Below are 14,052 nucleotides of genomic sequence, written 5' to 3' on the forward strand. Positions count from 1 at the left end.
GATTGGCTTTCCTTATCTTGCTGGCTTCTCCACAGGGGCATTTGCACGACCGATATGGGCAGTTGGTGAATGTTTATACCAAGCTGCTGCTGACCAAGATAACCTTCCACCTCAAGGTAATTTCCTTTGTAGAATCCTGGGACTGGAAGCACTGGAGAGTTAAGACCTTGGTTCTTCCCGCTGCCCCTGAAAGAGGAGGCTCCACATCTTCACACCTTTGTCAGGGGGCTCCCCTGCCACTCCCGGGGCTCTCAGTGACCTCCCCGGCCTGCCCGAGGCCCCAGCTGGTTTACCGAGCTTAGTTCTGCGGGGGTGGGAGGGCCAGCTCCCGGGATATGAAAAGGGGAGGTGTCCTCCTGGTCACGGCTCGACGTTGGGTGGGCGACTTTCTCCGCAGCATCCTCAATTCCCCCCAGGCCTGGAGGTAACGGATGAGGTGCTGGAGAAGGCGGCTGGCACGGATATCAACAACATGTGAGTTTCCTGAGTGGACCGGTATTGCCGTGGAACACCCAGGGGGCCGAGCTGTTCAGAGCCCGGAGTGAGGGTCTCCGAGGTGCAGACCAGCCTACCTCCTTAAGGGACTGGGGGCACCAGCAGCTGAGCCCCATAGCCCAGGGGCTTCCTGGAGCAGAAAGCGTGGACTGTGGGAGCTGTGGGTAGTTTGGAGGCGGGGATCCTGGGGGGTTCCGTCCTCCTCCCGGGATCCAGGGGAGCTCTGCTTCCGGGACTCCCTCCCCGTCGGGCTCTTCCTCCAGACCTTCCCAGCAGCCGAACTGGGCTGTGCAGGGGTGGCCCGGGCTGTCACGGCCTCCCCTCTCACTCCGCGTCCCTCTCTTGGTCTGTAGCTTCCAGCTCACCGTCGAGATGTTCGACTACATGGACTGTGAACTGAAACTCTCCGAGTCAGGTGAGCATCAGAGAGGTACCGACTGCTCCTGGACTCGGGAGGTGGGAGTGTGTAACGCTCACCACGTTCTTCGAGGGGACGGATTGGCTTCTGTGAGTCTAGTCTGGCTGTGCATTTAGCCTGTAGAAATCTCACCCAACACAACCATCTTTTCCAAGGCCAGAGGAGCCGTTGAATCAGTCAATCAATCAATCAATCATATTTATTGAGCGCTTACTGTGTGCAGAGCACTGTACTAAGCGCTTGGGAAGTACAAGTTGGCAACATATAGAGACAGTCCCTACCCAACAGTGGGCTCACAGTCTAAAAGGGGGAGACAGAGAACAGAACCAAACATACTAACAAAATAAAATAAATAGAATAGATATGTAAAAGTAAAATAAATAAATAGAGTAATAAATATGTACAAACATATATACATATATACAGGTGCTGTGGGGAAGGGAAGGAGGTAAGATGGGGATGGAGAGGAGAACGAGGGGGAGAGGAAGGAAGGGGCTCACTCTGGGAAGGCCTCCTGGAGGAGGTGAGCTCTCCGCAGGGCCTTGAAGGGAGGAAGAGAGCTAGCTTGGCGGATGGGCAGAGGGAGGGCATTCCAGGCCAGGGGGAGGACGTGGGCTGGAGGTCGACGGCGGGACAGGCGAAAACGAGGCCTAACGGGGAGGAGATGAGCGGCAGAGGAGCGGAGGGTGCGGGCTGGGCTGGAGAAGGAGAGAAGGAAGGTGAGGTAGGAGGGGGCGAGGTGATGGATGGACAGCCTTGAAGCCCAGGGTGAGGAGTTTCTGCCTGATGCGCAGATTGGAAGCCACTGGAGATTTTTGAGAAGGGGAGTAACATGCCCAGAGCGTTTCTGGACAAAGACAATCCGGGCAGCAGCATGAAGTATGGATTGAAGTGGGGAGAGACACGAGGATGGGAGATCAGAGAGAAGGCTGATGCAGTAGTCCAGACGGGATAGGATGAGAGCTTGAACGAGCAGGGTAGCGGTTTGGATGGAGAGGAAAGGGCGGATCTTGGCAATGTTGCGGAGCTGAGACCGGCAGGTTTTGGTGACGGCTTGGATGTGAGGGGTGAATGAGAGAGCGGAGTCGAGGATGACACCAAGTTTGCAGGCTTGTGAGACGGGAAGGATGGTAGTGCCGTCAACAGTGATGGAAAAGTCAGGGAGAGGGCAGGGTTTGGGAGAGAAGACAAGGAGTTCGGTCTTGGACATGTTGTGTTTGAGGTGGCGGGCAGACATCCAGATGGAGATGTCCTGAAGGCAGGAGGAGATGCGAGCCTGGAGAGAGGGGGAGAGAGCAGGGGCAGAGATGTAGATAATAATAATAATAATGATGGCATTTATTAAGCGCTTACTATGTGCAAAGCACTGTTCTAAGCACTGGGGAGGTTGCAAGATGATCAGGTTGTCCCACGGGGGGCTCACAGTCTTCATCCCCATTTTACAGATGAGGTAACTGAGGCCCAGAGAAGTTCAGTGACTTGCCCAAAGTCACACAGCTAATTGGCGGAGCCGGGATTTGAACCCATGACCTCTGACTCCAAAGCCCATGCTCTTTCCCACTGAGCCATGCTGCTTCTCTGCAGCATCTGTATGTCATCAGCATAGAGATGATAGTTGAAGCCGTGGGAGCGAATGAGGTCACCAAGGGAGTGTGTGTAGATCGAGAACAGAAGGGGACCAAGCACTGAACCTTGGGGAACCCCCCACAGTAAGGGGATGGGAGGGGGAGGAGGAGCCTGCAAAAGAGACTGAGAATGAACGACCGGAGAGATAACTCGGCCAAGATATGAGCAACAAGCACCGATTCCTATTGGAGAGTCAGCTTGACCTCCCTTAAAGAGACGTCCTCTCTTCCCAGCCCCTCCAGGTGGACCAGCGGGACGGGGCTCAGAGTAGGTTGGTCCTTCCTTCCCCTTCAATTAATCAGTCAAACCCAAGCACCGGGCTAAGTACTTGGGACAGAGCGATAGAGATAATAGACACGATCCCTGCCCTTAAGGAGCTTCCAATCCAGCAGGGGAAACAGACATTAAAATAAACATTCCGCCTTCCCCAGTGGAAAAGCGGGTCAGTCGTCAAAACGTTTGGATCCGTACCCTTTGGGCATTTGATATTCACCCACCCTCAGCCCCGCAGAACTTAAGTACGTATCTGTAATTTATTTGTTTATATTAATGTCTGCCTCCCCTTCTAGACTGTAAGCACCTGGTGAGCAGGGAACGGGTCTACCAACTCTGTTGTATTTTTCTCTCCCAAGTGCTTAGTACAGTGCTCAGCACACAATAAATACCCCCGATCGATTGATTGGCCTATTGTAGGACAGAGCTCTGAAGAAGGAGCCCTTCGAGACTGGTTATTTTTGGTGGAAACTTCAAAGCCACCTGCAAGTGACTCAGGCCCGTCCTTGAGGAGAAGGAGGTGGGAGGAACTTTCCTTTTAGGAGAACTGGCAACAAGTGGGAAAAGGCTAGTGTCCAGTCAGCCCCAGGGCCGATCCAAAGGACCCAAGGGTTTTGCTGGCCTGCCAGTCTGCTCAGATAGAATCCAAACTGGGAAAGAACTGGGTCTTTCCCAAACCAGGTCTTAGAGGAGGCAGCCCTGGACCCCACACTGGGAGAGTGAAAGATGCTGAGATTCCTAACTCATCTAGGTTTGCTTAACCTTGAGCCCAGAACAATAAAAGAAGCCAGCTGGTCTGGCTAGGGGCCCCTCACCCCATGTACACTTCCTCTGCTGCTCCGGAGAAGTCTCTTGGGACCGAATTGGGCTGAGAAACAGACTGACTTCCCAGACTTGCTTGAGCGGGCTGAGAGCCGAGAGCCGTCCTAGGCCCCACGGCCACATCCTGAGTAATTGTGGTACTGAAGCGTTTACAATGAGCCGGGCACTGTGTTCAACGCTGGGGTAGATACAAAATAGGCTAAAGACAGTCCCCTGTCCCAGTCTAAAGGGGGTGGGAATACAGGTAATCGATCCCCATTATACAGATGAGGAAATGGAGGCCCAGAGAAGTTAAGTGACTTTCCCAAACTCACAGAGCAGGCAGGTAGCAGAGCTGGGATTAGAACCCGGGACTGCTGTGCCTCCCAAGCCCGGGTGCTGCTTGGTCCAGGAGAGTTCAGCCAGCCCACGTGCCCAAGCCCCTGGCAAGGGCTCCAAGGTCACCGGGAAATCGATCTCCTGATAAGGAGAATTCCCGGGAGAGGAGCAGAGCCTGGCTCTTGCCTAGTTGTTTCCCCTGCATTTCCGCTCTCTTTGGGGGTAAAAATTACATTCCTCAGCAGCTTTGCTATTAGCCACTGGCCCAGAAAGTGTAATCGTTGCTGAATGAGTAGAAAAGAGTGCTGAGTTTTGTTATGAAGCAAATTGCGACCATCAATATTCATGATATTATTAATAATAAAAGCCAATGTCCTGTGATTTTTTTTTTTTTTTTAGCTGATTTCTTCCCAAGAGCCTAAAGTGCTTTTATTTCAGCTTCTCTTATCCTTAGATCTTACCTTCCGGCTAGGGAGGCTAAAAGATTATTGGCTCTATTTCATTGAGGCCCAGAAAGGGTAAGTGACTCGCTTCATGTTACACAGCAAGTCAAGGGCAGAGCTGGGGTTGAGATACAGGTCTCTCAGCTCCCATCTAACTGCTCTATCCACTGCATCATGCTATCTTTTTTCATTCAGTTTACGTCCTGGCCAAGTAAAAGTGATTTTTCTCGAATTGGTACCAGCAATTCTCAGTTATTCAGAGGCTAATCGCTCCATCTGAGGCCAAAAAATATTACAAAATCCCAAATAGTGTTGTGAAGGAGAGAAAAAAATAGACCAAAGGCAAAGTTTCCCAGCTAAATCAGAAGCCCGGAATGGCCACTTCCAGAATACTGCGTGCAGGGGGTGGTTTCTACATATCAATTAATTAGTGGTATTTACTGAGCACTTACTGTGTGAAGAGAACTGTACTAAGCACTTGGGAGAGTACACAATACAACAGAGTTGATAGACACGGTCCCTGCCTACAAGGAGCTTAGCGTCTAGATGGGAAAACAGGAAGGGCAAAATTGAGTCAGAGACGACGGTACAGCGAAGAACAGCTGGCGTGATTAAGTACAGACTGAAATGATTAGACATTTAAGACTGGAAGGGAAGAGGCTCAGTGAGGTCCTGATTAAAGTTTACAAAATAGAAATGATCATTTTTTGAATCCCCCAGTCGGGGTAGGGTACACCATTGATGCTTGATGGTGGTCACACGGGAAGTTGTGCTGAGTGAAAATATCAACAAGGTCCATAAGGGTTTGGATAAATTCGTGAGTAAGAGGTCCATGATGGGTTACTCTAGATAGAGTTAGGTGTATACAAAGAAGTGCTGTGGATGTCAGCACGGTTTGGTGGAAAGAGCCTGGACTTGGGAGTCAGAGGACCTGGATTCTAATTCAGACTCCACCACTCTTCTGCTGTGTGACCTATGTCGAACCACTTCACTTCTCTGGACCTCAGTTTCTTTATCCGTAAAATGGGGATTGAATTATCCTCCCTCCTACTTTGACTGTGAGCCCTATGTGGGTCAGGGGCTGAGTCCATCCAGATTATCTGGTATCTACCCCTGCACTTAGTACAATGTATGGCAGGTAGTAAGTGCCAAACGAGTGCCATAATTACTTTTACAGTACTTAGCTCCCTATTTAGGTGGATGAAAACCGTGGTAACAATAATTGTGGGATTTGTTAAGTGCTTACTCTGTACTGGGCACTGGGGTAGATACAATTCAATCAGGTCAGGCACAGTTCCTTTTCCCTCATGGGACCGTAAGAGGGAGAGGTAGCCACACGGTTCTAAATATCGTCGTTGCCACTGTCAGAGACCGAATACTAGGCTGGATAGACCACTGGTCTGATCCAACATGAAATTGTGTATGGTTTTAAGCTCACTTTGCCGCTGCCTCCTCTTCCTCCTCCTTTCCCCTGTTAACCATCTTTTGGCTACTTCATCACTCAGTAGTAGCTCCACCAAAGGGTTTATCTGTGTAGGAAGAGGAGGGGAAATGCACTACCCTCTCTCTCAATCATCCATTCAATCGTATTTAATAATAATGAATAATTACGGTATTCGTTAAGCGCTTACTATGTGCGAAGTGCTGGAGTAGATACAGGGTAATCAGGGTGTCCCATGTGGGGTTCACATTCTTAATCCCCATTTTACACATGCGGTAACTGAGGCACAGAGACGTGAAGTGACTTGCCCAAAGTCACACAGCAGACAAGTGGCAGAGCCAGGATTAGAATCCACAACCTCTGACTCCCAAGCCCGTGCTCTTTCCACTAAGCCAGGCTGCTTCTCTTGTTGAGCGCTTACTGTGTGCGGAGCACTCCCAGTAGATAGAGCCCGGGCCTGGGAATCAGAAGGTCCGGAGTTCTAATCCTGCTCTGCCACTTGTCTGCTGTGTGACCTTGGGAAAAGCACCTCACGTCTCTGTGCCTCGTTACCTCATTTGTAAAATGGCAAATAAGACTCTGAGCCCCAGGTAGGAAAGGGACTGTGTCCAACCCGATTTGCTCGAATTCGCCGAAGCACTTAGTACAATGCCTGGCACATAGTAAGCGTTTAACAAATACCACAATTATGGTCAGCTCACCAAGCACCTGTGTATATGTATATATGTTTGTATGTATTACTCATTTATTTATTTTACTTGTACATATTTATTCTATTTATTTTATTTTGTTAATAATTAATTTATTTTGTTTTGTTGTCTGTCTCCCCCTTCAAGACTGTGAGCCCACTGTTGGGTAGGGACCGTCTCTATATGTTGCCAACTTGTACTTCCCAAGCGCTTAGTACAGTGCTCTGCACACAGTAAGCGCTCAATAAATACGATTGAATGAATAGGGCCTGGGAGTCAGAAGGTCCGGGGTTCTAATCCTGCTCTGCCACTTTTCTGCTGTGTGACCTTGGGCAAGTCACCTCACGTCTCTGTGCCTCAAGTTACCTCATTTGTAAAATGGCAGATAAGACTCTGAGCCCCAGGTAGGAAAGGAACTGTGTCCAACCCGATTTGCTCGAATCCACCGATGTGAGTTCAAACAAAACAGAACAAAACATATTAACAAAATAAAATAAATAGAATAAATATGTACAAATAAAATAAATAGAGTAATAAATACGTACGAACATATATACATATATACAGGTGCTTGGTGAGCTGACCATAATTGTGGTATTTGTTAAACGCTTACTATGTGCCAGGCATTGTACTAAGTGCTTTGGTGAATTCGAGCAAATCGGGTTGGACACAGTCCCTTTCCTACCTGGGGCTCAGAGTCTTATTTGCCATTTTACACAATGCCTGGCACATAGTAAGCGTTTAATAAACTTCAAGTTTATCCTTTCCTGCCTTAACTCAGCCCTCTCTTCTGCCAGACAAAACTATTTCTCCTCCCTTATTGACACCCATGCCCATCACCCCCGCCAGCTCTTCCGTACATTCAACTCCCTTCTCAGGCCCCCGGTTCCTCCCCCTCCTCCTTCCCTCACCCCCAACGATCTGGCCTCCTACTTCATCAACAAAATTAAATCCATCAGGTCCGACCTCCCCAAAGTCTCTTCCCCCCTTTCTCCAACCCCCCGGCTCTCAACACTCTCTGCTACTCTCCCATCCTTCCCAGCGGTATCCTCAGAGGAACTCTCCTCTCTCCTCTCAAGTGCTACTCCGGCCACCTGTGCTTCTGACCCCATTCCCTCTCATCTTATGAAATCTCTCGCTCCATCCCTTCTCCCCTCCTTAACTTCCATCTTCAACCGCTCACTCTCCACTGGTTCCTTCCCCTCTGCCTTCAAACATGCCCATGTCTCTCCCATCCTAAAAAAACCCTCTCTTGACCCCACCTCACCTTCTAGTTATCGTCCCATATCCCTCCTACCATTCCTTTCCAAACTCCTTGAACGAGTTGTCTACACGCGCTGCCTAGAATTCCTCAACAACAACTCTCTCCTCGACCCCCTCCAGTCTGGCTTCCGTCCCCTTCATTCCACGGAAACTGCACTCTCAAAGGTCACCAATGACCTCCTGCTTGCCAAATCCAACGGCTCATACTCTGTCCTAATCCTCCTCGACCTCTCAGCTGCCTTTGACACTGTGGACCACCCCCTTCTCCTCCACACGTTATCTGACCTTGGCTTCACAGACTCCGTCCTCTCCTGGTTCTCCTCTTATCTCTCCGGTCGTTCTTTCTCAGTCTCTTTTGCAGGCTCCTCCTCCCCCTCCCATCCTCTTACGGTGGGGGTTCCCCAAGGTTCAGTGCTTGGTCCCCTTCTGTTCTCAATATACACTCACTCCCTTGGTGACCTCATTCGCTCCCACGGCTTCAACTATCATCTCTACGCTGATGACACCCAGATCTACATCTCTTCCCCTGCTCTCTCCCCCCTCCCTCCAGGCTCGCATCTCCTCCTGCCTTCAGGACATCTCCATCTGGATGTCCGCCCGCCACCTAAAGCTCAACATGTCGAAGACTGAGCTCCTTGTCTTCCCTCCCAAACCTTGTCCTCTCCCTGACTTTCCCATCTCTGTTGACGGCACTACCATCCTTCCCATCTCACAAGCCCGCAACCTTGGTGTCATCCTCGACTCTGCTCTCTCATTCACCCCTCACATCCAAGCCGTCACCAAAACCTGCCGGTCTCAGCTCCGCAACATTGCCAAGATCCGCCCTTTCCTCTCCATCCAACCTGCTACCCTGCTTATTCAAGCTCTCATCCTATCCCGTCTGGACTACTGCACTAGCCTTCTCTCTGATCTCCCATCCTCGTGTCTCTCTCCACTTCAATCCATACTTCATGCTGCTGCCCGGATTATCTTTGTCCAGAAACGCTCTGGACATATTACTCCCCTCCTTAAAAACCTCCAATGGCTACCGATCAATCTGCGCATCAGGCAGAAACTCCTCACCCTGGGCTTCAAGGCTGTCCATCACCTCGCCCCCTCCTACCTCACCTCCCTTCTCTCCTTCTCCAGCCCAGCCCGCACCCTCCGCTCCTCCACCACTAATCTCCTCACTGTACCTCGCTCTCGCCTGTCCCGCCATCGACCCCCGGCCCACGTCATCCCCCGGGCCTGGAATGCCCTCCCTCTGCCCATCCGCCAAGCTAGCTCTCTTCCTCCCTTCAAGGCCCTGCTGAGAGCTCACCTCCTCCAGGAGGCCTTCCCAGACTGAGCCCCTTCTTTCCTCTCCCCCTCGTCCCCCTCTCCATCCCCCCGTCTTACCTCCTTCCCTTCCCCACAGCACCTGTATATATGTATATATGGTTGTACATATTTATTACTCTATTTATTTATTTATTTATTTATTTATTTATTTTACTTGTACATTTCTATCCTACTTATTTTATTTTATTGGTATGTTTGGTTCTGTTGTCTGTCTCCCCCTTTTAGACTGTGAGCCCACTGTTGGGTAGGGACTGTCTCTATGTGATGCCAATTTGTACTTCCCAAGCGCTTAGTACAGTGCTCTGCACATAGTAAGCGCTCAATAAATACGATTGATTGATTGATTGATTGATTAATAAATACCACAATTATTATTATTATTATGATCTCAGCTCGGGTTACCAGTGGCTTGGTAACCAGTGGTTACCATCTTACCTCCATCCGCCCCCATCTTACCTCCTTCCCTTCCTCACTGCACCTGTATATATGTTTGTACATATGTGTTACTCTATTGATTTATTTTACTTGTACAAATCTATTCTATTTATTTTATTTTGTTAGTATGTTTGGCTTTGTTCTCTGTCTCCCCCTTTTAGACTGTGAGCCCACTGTTGGGTAGGGACTGTCTCTAGATGTTGCCAACTTGTACTTCCCAAGCGCTGAGGACAGTGCTCTGCACACAGTAAGCGCTCAATAAATACGATTGATGATGATGATGATGATGAGAAGGTGGGCCAAGATGAGGTCTTTGGATTATCTATGGATTTGAGCTTCACACTTTCCCTGGGCCCGGTTCTCCTTCTGGCTGTGTGGTATGACTCTGCCTCTCAAGGGGATCGGAGAGAGCCAGGTGGGGCGCAGGGCAGAACGGCGGCTGAACCGGCGGCCCCTGGCTTCGTGCTTCAGTTGGTCCCCTGCCCAGCCAGGCGGTGACTGTTTCTCCCGGGTCCCTTCCCCTGTAGTCTTCCGGCAGCTCAACACCTCCATCGCCGTGTCCCAGATGTCTTCGGGCCAGTGCCGCCTGGCACCCCTCATCCAGGTCATCCAGGATTGCAGCCCCCTGTACCACTACACCGTCAAGCTCCTGTTCAAGCTCCATTCCTGTGAGTCGTATCGGCCCGGCCCGGGCCTCCCCTGGCTGCTGGGGACCTCACTGGGCTCGGGAACGGCTCCCGGGCCACCTGAAGGCTCCGTACTAATGTTGAAGTCCCCTTTCTCTCTGCTTGGGGCAGAACTGTGTGGACTCGGGGGGTGCCAGGGAGGATGTCTGTTACCCCCAGGCCCCCAGGCCAATTGACTCCTCCTCCCTCCCACCCCCCCAGCAGGCCTAACAGCCGACACCCTGCAGGGCCACCGGGACCGGTTCCACGAGCAGTTCCACAGGTAAAGGAAGGTGGTGCTTTGGAGTGTTGAAGTAGCATGGGGGGAGGCCGTGAGACCAGAGCGGAGAGGGCGGGTAGGGTGGAGCTTCCGGCAGGATCTCGAGTGGATGCTTGGGCTGGAATTCCCCCAACCTGGTCCATTTCTCCTCCCTGTGATCAATCAATCAATCAATCATATTTATTGAGCGCTTACTGTGTGCAGAGCACTGTACTAAGCGCTTGGGAAGTACAAGTTGGCAACATATAGAGACAATCCCTACCCAACAGTGGGCTCACAGTCTGTGATGTCCCTGACGCTTCCCATGGGGTCCCTTCCCCCTCTCTCTCTCCGTCCCTCCCTCTCTCAATCTCTCTCCAGCCTCAGAAACTTCTTCCGAAGGGCCTCAGACATGCTGTACTTCAAGCGGCTCATCCAGATCCCCCATTTACCAGAGGTACTCCTCTCTTTCCCTCTGCCCCACTTGCCCAGACCCAGGGACTTTGCTTTATGGTCCAAGGCCTTTTCCCACTCGGAAAGCTTTTCCCACTCAGGGAAGTGGGGACCGCCCACTCTTACCCACCCCATCCCCCTCAACCACCTCTCCTCCTATTGAGGAACACAGGGCACAATCCAGATGTGGGGGCTCCCTCTCAAGGGCCCCTTTTCCTCCTCTCTGTACCGCCCCAAATCCCAAGCCTTCCCTGGGCATTGTCAGCAGGTGAAGATACAGGGGGAGTCTCATCTCCCACCACTGCGGTTGCTGCCCAGTAGTAGCCACCGTCAGGTTCATTCATTCATTCTGGTTAGGGAAGAGAGTGATCCTGGTGGCAGCGACTCGCCTCACATCCCCTCTGTTAGGGCTCTTACTGACCAGGCCCCTGGGCCGTCGCCTCAACCTAGCCCAGCCCCAGCCTTATGCTGATGTTTGCTGCCTACGCTGAACAGCTCTCCCTGTAGGGTTTCCAGTGCTTGTCCTCCCACTCCCTAATTGCTTGAGTGGGTGACCCTCTGGTCATCACCGTTTCACATCCTTTCTCCTCTGGTCTCTAGAACATGATGCCTTTTCCTCACATGGTGCTTTACTATCCCCAGACCCAACTCTCAGGCCCTCCCTCAGACTTGGAGTCCGAGCCCCAGGGACCCCGGCTTCCCCTTGCCCCCCTCTTCCCGCGCTCCACCTCCCGGATCCCCGGGCCGGGTTGCTCTTCAGGTCCTTGGGGAGAGGGGTGATGGATGGCTGAGTGGCGTGGGCTGCTCCCTTGCAGAGCCCCCCTAACTTCCTGCGGGCCTCAGCTCTGGCTGAACACATCAAGCCAGTGGTGGTGATCCCGGACGAGGCTCCCGAAGATGAGGAGCCAGAGAACCTCATTGAGATCAGCACTGCCCCTGCAGCTGGGGAGCCTCCGGTGAGACAGCCCCCGTTCCTCTTCTCTCTCTGGTCCCGGCCTTGGCCTCACTCCTTCTGCCCATCTCCTTCCTGCTCCCCTTCTCGCCAACATCCTAGAAATGGGGGCAGAGAAAAGTCTCATATCTCCTTGTCTCCGGACAGGATGCTTTGCCCAGCACCCAATGAGGCGCAAACCAAGTGGGGCCCACTCGGTTGTTCAGGGTCCCCCGAGGGGTCTCTGCCTCTGACTCAGGTCAGACTGGAGGTGCAAGGTCAGCCATCCTCCATCAGGCCTTGCTTCCGATCCTCCCTTCTCCTTCCCCTTTGGGTGAGGCCGAGCAGCGGAGCCGGTCAGGGAATGAACCCGGCATTTGGGTTTGGCTCCGAGCAGGTGGTGGCCGACCTCTTTGAACAAGCCTTCGGGTCCCCCAATGGCACCGTGAAGGACGACAGGTGAGAGCTCGCCAGCCCCGGGGGAGGGATGAAGGAAGGGAAGGAACAGCATGGAGGAGGGAGTTCAGAGACAAGGGGCCGGGGAGAAGGGCCAGGACAAGGGGTTGGGGGACGGGGAGAGGTCGAGGCCCCTTGGGGCTGAGTGTCTCCCCCACCTGTCCATAGAGACCTCCAGATCGAGAACCTGAAGCGGGAGGTGGAGATGCTCCGAAACGAACTTGAAAAAATCAAACTGGAGGTGCTTCCCTCAGGGCTGGCGTGTCCGTCGGGTGGGTTGGGAGTGGGCGGGTGGGCCTGAAGGGAGGTCTGCCTCCTGAGACGGAGACCTGAATGTGTTCACCCTGGCAGACCAGCCCCAAGCCCTTTTATGATCTCCCAGTTGGATACCTTTGCACTCTTCTCTGACTCCGAAACCTCTTTGGGCAATTTTCCTGCTGCCCTGGGGAAGCTCAGACTTCCCTGCTCCTCACCCCAGGCTCCGTGGCGGGGAGGGAGGAGCAACCGCCACTGACCACTGCAGGAGAGGGCTTCACAGACCTCAGTGCTGTCCACCTGCCCTGCCCTCTGTGGCCTGGCCTGATGCTGACCCTGGGCTCGCGGCTGTGGGCATTTTACTGGCACTTTCACATTGGAATTTGGAGCAGGAACAGCGGTTCATGGTTCAGTAGCCCAGCTCCACTAGTTCACAAGCGCTGTAACCTCCGAGAGGATCCAACCACCGGGGTCTAGGATTCCTAACAGAGGGGGCCCGAGGGAGCCGGGCCTTGGGGAAGTGGGCCACCCTGTTTGGGGATCCTGGCCCGGGCTTAGGGCCTCCGTGGTATGTGGGCACTGTGAGAGGCCTGAGGCTGGCTGGCATGGGGTCTGAGGGCTGTACCCGTACCCTCTGTACCGTGACAGGCCCAGAGGTACATCACGCTGCTGAAGGGGCAGGTGAATGAGCTGGAGACGGAGCTGGAGGAACAGCGCCAGCAGAAGCAGAAGGCCCTGGTGGACAACGAGCAGCTCAGAGACGAACTGGGGCAGCTGAGAAAAGCCAAGCTGGAGGCTGACCAGGCCCAGGGCCTCTACGTGGAGGCCGAGAGTACGTGCCAGCCCAAAGAACCTGGGCAGTGGGAGGCCGCACATGCCCACATATGTGCACCAAAGGTGCTCTGTCTCTCAGGGCAGACCTGGGGCTCTCCATCCTGGGTTCTTTGGTTGTTCCCTCCGGTTGACTGCCCCGGAGGACTGGTCTGCAGCAGCAAGGGAGAAACCAGAAAAGGACCCTTCTTCTTGTCAGTCAGTGCATTGTATTGATTAAGCCCTTACTGTGTGCAGAGCACTGTAGTAAGCACTTGGGAGAGTACACCATAACAGGATAACAAACACATTCTCTGCCCATAACGAGTTTATGGTCTAGAGGGGGAAACTGACATTAATATAAATAAAATGACAGATATGTACATAAGTGCTGTGGGGCTCAGACGGGGGATGAAAGAAGGGAGCAAGTCAGGCGACGCAGATGGGAGTGGGAGAAGAGGGAAGGGGAGCTTAGGGAAGGCCTCTTGGAGAGATGTGCCTTCAGTGAGGCTTTGAAGGTGATGAGAGTAACTGTCTGTTGGATATGAGGAGGGGCCAGAGGCAAGACCTGGGTGAGAGGTTGGCGGTGAGCTAGACGTGATGGAGGTTTTGTGATTCTTTCCAGGAAATGAGGGAGGAAAGAAGGGAGGGAAGGAGGAAGGAAGGACTTTCCCTGGGGC

At 52.6% G+C, this 14,052-nt stretch overlaps 1 protein-coding gene across 2 annotated transcripts in view; it reads left to right on the top strand.

Moving 5' to 3' along the window:
- HIP1R (huntingtin interacting protein 1 related) overlaps nt 1-14,052 on the top strand; it is a 72,905-nt gene that overhangs the window by 44,264 nt on the left and 14,589 nt on the right. The window contains exons 5-14 of one of the 2 annotated variants that reach the window (XM_038763308.1): nt 36-116; nt 398-474; nt 849-910; nt 10,071-10,211; nt 10,431-10,491; nt 10,849-10,924; nt 11,736-11,876; nt 12,249-12,310; nt 12,476-12,548; nt 13,211-13,394. In XM_038763308.1, the coding sequence (XP_038619236.1) occupies nt 36-116; nt 398-474; nt 849-910; nt 10,071-10,211; nt 10,431-10,491; nt 10,849-10,924; nt 11,736-11,876; nt 12,249-12,310; nt 12,476-12,548; nt 13,211-13,394 (958 nt within the window). The remainder of the gene's footprint in view (nt 1-35; nt 117-397; nt 475-848; nt 911-10,070; nt 10,212-10,430; nt 10,492-10,848; nt 10,925-11,735; nt 11,877-12,248; nt 12,311-12,475; nt 12,549-13,210; nt 13,395-14,052) is intronic. The other variant, XM_038763309.1, reaches the window with a different exon arrangement.

This window comes from Tachyglossus aculeatus, chromosome 21 (assembly GCF_015852505.1).
Source record: "Tachyglossus aculeatus isolate mTacAcu1 chromosome 21, mTacAcu1.pri, whole genome shotgun sequence".
In the NCBI taxonomy this organism is placed as follows: domain Eukaryota; kingdom Metazoa; phylum Chordata; class Mammalia; order Monotremata; family Tachyglossidae; genus Tachyglossus; species Tachyglossus aculeatus.